The 9,639-nt window shown below is 35.1% G+C and overlaps 1 protein-coding gene across 1 annotated transcript in view; it reads left to right on the top strand.

Annotated features, from left to right (window-relative positions):
- Caap1 (caspase activity and apoptosis inhibitor 1) overlaps positions 1 to 9,639 on the top strand; it is a 55,735-nt gene that overhangs the window by 2,530 nt on the left and 43,566 nt on the right. Inside the window, exons 2-4 of the mRNA XM_021200436.1 lie at positions 2,726 to 2,926; positions 3,689 to 3,773; positions 5,034 to 5,109. Coding sequence (XP_021056095.1) covers positions 2,726 to 2,926; positions 3,689 to 3,773; positions 5,034 to 5,109 — 362 coding nt within the window. The remainder of the gene's footprint in view (positions 1 to 2,725; positions 2,927 to 3,688; positions 3,774 to 5,033; positions 5,110 to 9,639) is intronic.

Raw genomic sequence — 9,639 nt, 5'->3', positions numbered from 1 at the left:
CTGGAACTCACTTTGTAGACCAGGCTGGCCTTGAACTCAGAAATCCGCCTGCCTCTGCCTCCCGAGTGCTGGGATTAAAGGTGTGCGCCACCAAAATATTTTGTATTTTTTAACACATTTTACATTTATTTAATTGAGCATATACCACGACCCATGTGGAGTCAGAGGACAGCTTGCAGGTATTATTTCCAACACATGGGTTCCAAAGGATTGAACTCTCATGTTAGGATGGTGACAAGCACCCTTACCTGCTGAGCCAACTCACTCACCTGCACTTGCCAACTCTTTTCTCACAGGTTTTTGTATTTAAAGATTGTTTAGTTTTTAAAGATTTTATTTACCTTTATTTTATGTGCTTTGATGTTTTTACCTGAATGTATGTCTGTGTGAGAGTGTCAGAACTTGGATTTACAGACAGTTGTGAGCTGCCATGTGGGTGCTGGGATTTGAACCCAGGTCCTCTGGAAAAGCAGTCAGTGCCCTTAACCACTGAGTTATCTCTCCAGCCTGTTCATTCATATATATATATATATATATATATATATATATATATATATATATAGTTTGTCTTTTTGAGACAGGGTTTCTCTGTATAGCCCTGGCTGTCCTGGAACTCACTCTGTAGACCAGGCTGGCCTTGAACTCAGAAATTTGCCTGCATCTGCCTCCCAAGTGCTAGGATTAAAGGCATGCACCACCACACTCGGCATATTACAAGTTTTAATTAGGACTCATGGATTCCACTGCTTACATGATTTTCTCCTACCTAGTCACATTATTTGTTATTAGTCATTTTCTGCAATATTTCTGCTCACACTGAATTTTGACATTTTTAGCACTTCTTTTGTTGTTAATTTTGAATTATCAGAGACTAGGATAGTGTTAGATAGTAGCAGTGATAATGGGTGTTCTCTTTCCATTTTGTTTTTAAAGTAAGACTCCCTCCTTCTCCCTCCCTCCTTCCCTTCTATATTGAACCCAGGGGCTTGAACCTGTTAGGCAAATGCTCTAGCACTGAGCTACACATCCATCTCTAGTGGGAACAGTTTAATGTTGTACCAGTAAGTGTATTTCGTGACAGAATGTGAAGGTGACTTTGCTCAGGTCAAGAAAATTTTTTCAACTCTGGGTTCTGTGGGTTTGGTTTTCTCATGTGGCTTCTGGGCATGGTGTTGATGTGATTGTATCAGCTAGTTAATGTAATTATGTTGTTTAAGTATTGGTAAGTTTAGTTGATAGCAAACTATATGTGCTGTCTTGGGAAAAGCCCTCTTTGGTGTGTTGGACTTACGTGTTGTATGAAGTATTTTTACTTTGGGGTAGATATTTTTGTTTATTTTTTGAGATAGGACTTCTATTTGTGTCCCTGGATGATCTGACATTCGCTATCTAGACAAAGATCTGCCTTGTGCCTCCTGAGTGTGTGTGTGTGGGGTACATCAAAAGTTATGTTAGCTCCTAGTTTCAGTTTTTGTAGCTAATTGAGTTGGGAAGTTTATGTATATTTGATAATAGTTCATAATTTTTCCTAATATGCTTATCAAAACTTTTTAGACTTAATTGGTTTTTGTTTTGTTTTGTTTTGGTTTTTTTGCTTTTAGTCAGGGCGTCACTATGATCCCCCGACTAACCCGGAACTCATTTAGTAGGTTAGCCTGACCTTGAACTCGGAGAGATACAGCTGCCTCTCCCACCCAAGTGCTGGGATTAAAGGTATACACCTTCAAGCCTAACCCAAAAAGAAGTTTTAAGAGCCTGTGAGATGGCTCAGTGGGACTTCACAAACTTTACACCCAAGTTCCATCCTTGAAACTGTTGGGGGAGAAAATCTACTCTCAAAAGTTGTTCTTCAACCTCTACCTGTGTAAACTCACACATGATATACTCACCTAATAACAACAAACAAAATCTTAAATTGAAAAGAGCATGAAAAATTACAGATCTTTCTTGCTTTCCCACCACATTTGGACTTTCAAATTTGCATCAGATACGCATGTGCACTGTTAATAGTGTGATGTGGTATAGTGTAGAGAAAGGAAAGAGGAAAGACTGCCTAAGAATGTAAACAACATGAGGCCTAGTTTATAAAATTCATCTTGCTAACAGTAAAGCAAATGGAAATCTCATATGGATGAAATTCATAGGATGTGGAGAACCTAGCTCCATGGCTGTTATAATCAAGGAAAATGGCCAGAGTTTTGATAGTAGGTTTAGAAAGACTGACTAGTTATGGGAGCTAGAAGTAGAATTGTCAGAAATGCTTTACATTATTGAAACTACTTGAACCTTTTGATACATGATTAAATCATATAACAGTGTACAAACGATAGCTTGTGGTTGGAATGTGGCTTTGTAATTATGGTGTGTAACATTTGCTGCTGTTTTCTTTCTTTATATGAATTTAAGGAGAATGACAAAGCATTTCTGGCTTTTGGATGAATGATCCTTGAAGGAATCTCCTAATTCTTCAGGTCTAAAATGTTAGGAACTGGTACATTTTGATATGTAAATTCTGAGAGAATTTTCTTTTATTACAACTCTTTCAGTTAGCTGCAGTATGGAGAGTAACAAAAAGAGTGATGAGCAACTAAGTTTTCTAATGACTTTAGATAGACAATTGTGCAAATAAAAGAACTTACAGTGCTTAGTGAAAAATGAATAACTGTCATGTATGCATTCTACATGTTTAATGTTATTTAATGATTCCTTATTTCTTTACTTGTAGGAAACCAAGTATCTTTTACCAAGTCTGGAAAAAGAATTATTGTTGGCAGAGCACAGTGATCTTGAAGAAGGTGGACTGGATCTGAATGTCTCATTAAAACCTGTTAGTTTCTATATATCAGACAAAAAAGAAATGCTGCACCAGTGCTTCTGTATAATAGGAGAAAAGAAGTTACAGAAGATGCTCCCTGATGTGCTGAAGGTACTTTCCTGCATTAGTTGGCTGCACACACGGAGAAACAGCCTTCATTTGTAGCAGTCATTTCTTTGAATGTAGTGTGTGATTGGATGTTCTAATCTGAAACAAGTTACTTGAAAGAATTTAAGAAAGAAAATTTAGAGAACCTTAAATGGCCTTATATATCTAAGCATTTTTTTTTTTTTTAAAGAAAAATTAGGCAAGACGTTTATTGACCCCGTGGAAATAATTATTTCCCAGTAGTGGTACTAATTGGAGTTATAAAGAATAATATGCTGTTGTGTAACAATTCACAATAGTTTGTAGTAGCTTATGTTTCATCATATTTATAGGTTTTTTTTACATATATATTTCTGGAAACTTCAGGAAAATATGTAATATTTTGATTTTTATGGTTATACTAACCCAAACAAAGCCTAAGGGCAAGTATCTCCTATGGTCACGCCCTGAAGATTTAAAACTTTACAAGAATTACACGAGGTAAATAGACTACATTTAAAGGTGTCTGGAAGACTGACTTTTAGTTCAGTTTTTGCTTCTAATAAACATGATTTTATATATTCCTTCAAATCTCTGAAATGTCCATGTCAAATGACAGCTTTTCAGACCTTATCCCATAAATTCATGTGAATATTCTTGAGGCTTTTATTTGTTTGATTATAAGATCTTGCTAATTCGAATTTTTTTTTTATAATTGCAGTTTTCCAGTTTACATTGGAGCTATAGTACATAAATGCAATTTTTTTTAAATGTCATTTTCTTTAGAACTGTTCAGTAGAAGAAATTAAAAAACTATGCCAGGAACAATTAGAGCTCCTGTCTGAAAAAAAAATCTTGAAGATTCTTGAGGGTAAGAATGAATATTTCTCTATTCTGCAAACTTATTAAGTGGTTCTCTGCATACATACTGAGGTTTTCTTTCTCTTGCTTGAATGTGACTTTAATTTCTTTATTGAGGAATCACTGAAGAATATCTTTATGTCTGTCTGTACTGGAAAATATAATTTACATATCAGAATAGAATTTCTATGAAAACCCAAATATGATATACACTTTTTCCTTAACCAGTAGATAGATGAGTCCATGTATATATAATATAATAAAAAGAAAAATAAAAAAAAATCACAAGTACTGTAAAAAAAAAATCACTGAGAAGTTACATATTCTTTAAAATAAGTAAGATATTTTTTGCTTTATTTTCTTTATGACTTATAATGAGCTATTGCATATGTTAGAATTGTTTATATTTTCCGGCATTTATTTCTTCCAAAATAAGATTATTTGATATTGATACTGATAACTTTTAGAATTTTAAATTTTTAATTGTAGGTTTGATTTGGAATATTGAGAGGATTTTCTCATTTGGATTACTGAAGAAACAAAAAGTAGTTATATTGAATTTCTAGGGAATTTTTTTTTTTTTTTTTTTTTTTTAAATTACTGTAAAGTAGTAGGGTTGGAGAGATTGATCAGTAGTTAAGATTGGAGTTTGGTTTCCAGCACTAACCTAACTGCAGCTCCAGGAGATCTGACATCATCTTATAGCCTCTGTAGACACATACATAATTGTAAACACACACACACACACACACACACACACACACACACACACACACACACACATACACACACACACAAATAAAAATACAGTAAATGACTTAATGGAATTTGTAGTTCTGGAAAAAAATATACATATACACATATATGTATATAGTCTGTTAATGTGTACGTTTGTACACATTCTTGTATATATGTAATAGGTAAAGAGAAGATAATGGGAAAAAACCCTTTAAAATATAACACTTGAGGTTGGAGAGATGGTTTAGGGGTTAAGAGTACTTGCTGCTCTTCTAGAGTATCTGAGTTTGGTTTCCAGCACCCACATTGGGTGGCTTACTGCCATTTCTGTCCTCTGTGGATACCTGCATGCGTTTACCCACAGATGTACACATACATACACATAAAAGATATCAATCTTAAAAAAGTACAAGTAATAGAAAAATATTTTGTAAGGTCTTTTTACCTGTGTCTTTTTTAAAGATGGCACTTTTTATGTACTGATAGAGTAATTTTATAAACGTGTTTTCAGTAGTTCATTTTTTTTTATAAGGTGACAATGGTTTGGACTCTGATATGGAAGAGGAGGCAGATGATGGCTGTAAGGTGGCACCTGATTTAATCAGTCAGTAAGTTAAAACACAAACACTTTTCTTTTCATTAAATTTTTTTTTTTTTTTTTTTTTTGCTATTTCTTTGAAGATCCCTGTTTTGAAAAGAAAAATGTATGTGTGTTTGTGTGTGTGTGTGTGTGTGTGTGTGTGTGTGTGTGAGTATATTGTCACATGTGGGTAAGGGGAGGCCAGAGGAGGACATCAGATTTCCTGGAGCTGGAGTTACAAGTGGTTGTGAGCTTCCTGAAGTGGATGCTGGGAGCCAAACTTGGATTCTTTGGAAGAACAAGAAATGTTCCTAATTGCTAAGCTGTCTCTCCAACCTCACTTTGAAGGTTATGATTATTTTTCTGAGTGTGTGTGTGCGCGCGCGCGCGCGCGCGCGCGCGTGTGTGTGTGTGTGTGTGTGTGTGTATGTGTGTATGTGTATGTATGAGAACTTTTATATATATATATGTACAAGTTTGTCCTGTTTATTTTTACGTGTATGTCTATATGTGTATTGCTGTAAGTATGTGCAATTGGAATATTTAGATGATAAAAAGTACTTGAAATTTTGAGAACCATTGACAATGGCCAATAGTATAATAAATACTATACATTTAAGCTGAATCTAAAAACTAAAATCTAAGAAAACCTAAGAAAAAAATTTTAAACTGTAGAGAGAGCATCAAATCTGTGTTGCTTGGCTGCCTTGGAGACAGTCTTAGTCATATTGTACATCTTGCTTTAAGTAATTTGACAACATAGAAAATGTCTACATTTTAAATAGTTTTAGTACCTTTTCTTTTAAAATACTTAGTGTTAGTCTTTTATGTACTATAGAAATGCATATTACTCAGTTTAGTTAGCTTAAGTATTTTTAAACCTGTTATTTTTTAGTACTTCTAAGTTTCTTCTCCCATACCCTTTTCTCTCTTCCTCTTCTGTTCCTTGTTTTTAAAATTTTAATGCCAGGAATTGAACCCAGAGCCTCACACATGGTAGGAATCTCTGTACCACCAACGTATATTCCTAGCCCTCAATTTCTTTGTTTTATTTCTTGATGTTACTTTTAGAACCTTGAGTTAAGCTTTTGCTTGATTGCTTTTACTATCCTTTTATTCAATTCCCTCTATTTTTAAGGTATTATTATTATTATTTTTAAAAGATTTATTTATTATTATATCTAAGTACACTGTAGCTGTCTGCAGACACACCAGAACAGGGCATCAGATCTTATTACGGGTGGTTGTGAGTCACCATGTGGTTGCTGGTTGCTTATAAGCACTGGCTGCTCTTATAGAAGTCCTAGGTTTGAATCTTGGCTCCTAGGGGTCCAACATTCTCTTTTAGCCTTCATGAATACTAGTCATGCATATAGTGCCCAGATGTGTATGTGTACAAATCACTCATACACATAAAAGAAAACTAAACACAAAATTCGAAGAAGGGCTAGCTGTGGATTTTAGCCCAGTGGCTATGTACTTGTTACTGTGAACTAGACTTGTAGTATAACCCCTAGAACCAAAACAAAATTTAGTACTTTTGAATTATTATAATGGGAAAGCTTTACATACCTACAAAGCCAGAGTCATAAAGAACCCACTGTGTGATCAGACAGATAACATAGTTTTTTGTTGTTGTTGTTATATGCTACCAGATAGACCAATTGCAAACACAGGCTGAGCACCTCTAACCCAGAAATCTCAAATCCAGGATCTAGAACTTCTTGATTTTGTGTTGGCACTCAAAAAAAGTTTTAATTTCTGGCTTGAGATTTTTAGTTTAGGGGTTTTCAGCAGCGAATTGTATATAACTGTTATTTTATACAGAAGCCTCTGAAGCCTGGAATTCTGTGTTCTGAGCAGTGTGGACAGAAGACACTACACTTGTGTTTCCACACATCGTTATTGTAGCCAACAGTGGAGCTGACAAAGGCTATTATTGAGTTCTTTAATATTACTGGTAAATACCAGCTTTTATTTTTATTGTTTATTTCTTTAATGGCTATTTTTTTTCTTTAGAGTTATTTTATTTGTGTATGTGTTTGAGCTTGTGTGAATGTATTTGTCTGCTGTGTGTATGCCATATGTATATGTGTGTCTGTATCTGTAGAGGCCAGAAGAGGGTGTCAACTGGCCTAGAGGTGGAGTTATAGGCTGCCTAATATGGGTGCTTGGATCTAAGCTTGGGTCCTCTGATAAAATTTTATAGTTTACACTGATCCATCTATCACTCTAGCCCTTTTATTATTCATGATCTATTTTCAGATGGGTTCTCAATATGTGACCAGTCTGGCCCTGAGCTCTAGGACTCAAGAGTTCTGTCTGCCTCAGCCTCAGCTCCTTTCTTAATTAGCCAAGTCCCCAGTCCAATTCTACTACATCCAGCTTAGTATATTTAATTAGGTCAGTTTATCAGGGATACTGAGGGTCAAAGCCTTTGTGCATGCTAGGCAAATGTTCTGCAGCCCAGCATCCCTCCTTTAGTCAAATTTCCAAGCTACAGTAAACCAAATTAACACTAATAATTAACATTGAACATTGTGTTACAACATTTCAACAATCCAGTATTGTTCATGTGTCATTATTCACCCATTAGCTTTGTATAACAACCATACAACATACATAGTATCATTTTATGTGTGGGAAATGAGGCCAGGTAAATTTGTGTGCCTTGGATTATAGAAATGCCTGTGGAAGTTAGTGGTAGTGTCTCTTAAGAAGTAGCTGCAGACTTTTTGATTTAAGTGTTCCTGCCTTGGTGGCTTTGAAATACTTAATCTTCCATAATAGTCATTGTGTTCATTTGTAAAGTGAAGATAACCTTTCATAAGGCTAATATTAAATGAGCTAATGTGGCTAGTTTTAATTAAGAATGATGTAGGCCAGTGAGATCATTCATCGGATAAGGCACTTGCCATCAAGTCTTATAACCTGAGTTCAGTCTCCGGGTTTCATATATTGGAAAGAGAGAATTAACTCTCCAAAACTATCTTTTTGACCTCCTCACAAGTACTCACCACAACTCTGCATGCATACCTATAAAATAAATGCAATGTATATATCTCAGTTGTGAATGAAGGAACCATCTCAGAGTGTAAAGCAAAGGTTCCAGGAAAGGAGTGGACATGTAGAGACGGTGCTGCTAGCTCTGCTGCTGACTGTCATTTCCTCCTGCTTCAGGAGCAGAATTACCTAATAAGCATACCTGCAGAGATAAGAAAGGAAACAGGTTTTCAGACAGAATGCAGGTAGGGCATTTCATTCTCCTTGCTGTTATTAGAGTACGGAGTTATTAGAATACAGGAAACAAGATAGTGAGGCTGCTCAAGGAAATAGAGCACAAATTAATTTTGGAACTAATGCTGTTCTGTATTTCTTATTTCACCAGGCTAACTGATAAAAGATTGGTTATGACTGGGAACTGAATCATTGCCCTGAACAGTCAACATGGGCAGATAAATATAGATCACTACTGAAAAACCTCAAAAAAAAAAAAAAAATGTAACTCACAGTTTTAGGAGACCTATCATGAATCTACTGGGCAAACAGTTTAAACATTGTCTTAAGATCCTATAGGAAGGAAAAATGAGAAAAGATCTTATAGGGTAAATTATGTCCTGAAGATTTCATTTGTTGAGGTCTTACCCAACAGTGGCTTAGAATGTATCCTTATTTAGAGATAAAAAGAGATCATAAAATTACAATGAATTTTTAACTGGCTGCTCATCAGATCTCACTGTGTCCTGATAATAAGCAAGTTGAATTCACTGGAAGTCTTGAGAGACTAATCTTTGTGAGACTAATCTTTGTATCCATGCATCTGTGTTTCTAAGTAATGAAGGGGCTAGAATTGAATAGGGTAATTTCTGCTGGGTGCTGGTTTCTTTCAGGGGATGTGATTAGGTTAAGCATTTGAGTTAAGCTCTTGTCAGCCAGACTAAAGAGAACGGTGGAAGAGTCAGCTTTTCTCTTGACTCTGAGTCGTCATCTTGTACCTCCTCTTCACCTAATCTAGCAAGAAGCAAGCTGTTAATACCACAAACCCCAGTTTAAAGGGAACATTTGAACATGAGAGAAAAAACACTTAGGTCTTCCTTCACATTTAAAAGAAATTAAAACATAAACTAAAAGAACTTTGAGAAAATGAAACATCAAAGGTACAAGCTCAAAACTTAGGAGAGCAAACACACAGAGCTTTAGCCATTCAGGAACTTGGTCTTTATTCAGGTCACACATAGAGATCTTTTTGAGTTGAAAGAAATAAGTGAAGGACAGTTTCCTTGCAAAATACAAGAAAATCCCCACAGATACGGAAAACATGGGAAGTTGAGTGAAGTCTGTTGAAGATGCACTAAAACAAGATAGATGCATTCATACTTGAAGTGCTTCTTGTTTAATGTATTTACTTCCAATGAAATGTTCTATAAATGCCAGCTATTTATAGACAGATATATCTGTGTTATTATAAATAGTATAATACGTAGAAAGAGATGAAAAGATTTTCCATTTACCTTATGATTTCTGCACACTCTTTTTTTTTTTTTTTTTTTTTTTTTTT

The sequence above is a fragment of the Mus pahari genome, chromosome 6 (genome assembly GCF_900095145.1).
Source record: "Mus pahari chromosome 6, PAHARI_EIJ_v1.1, whole genome shotgun sequence".
Taxonomy (NCBI): domain Eukaryota; kingdom Metazoa; phylum Chordata; class Mammalia; order Rodentia; family Muridae; genus Mus; species Mus pahari.
This window is presented reverse-complemented; position numbering and strand designations above follow the sequence as displayed.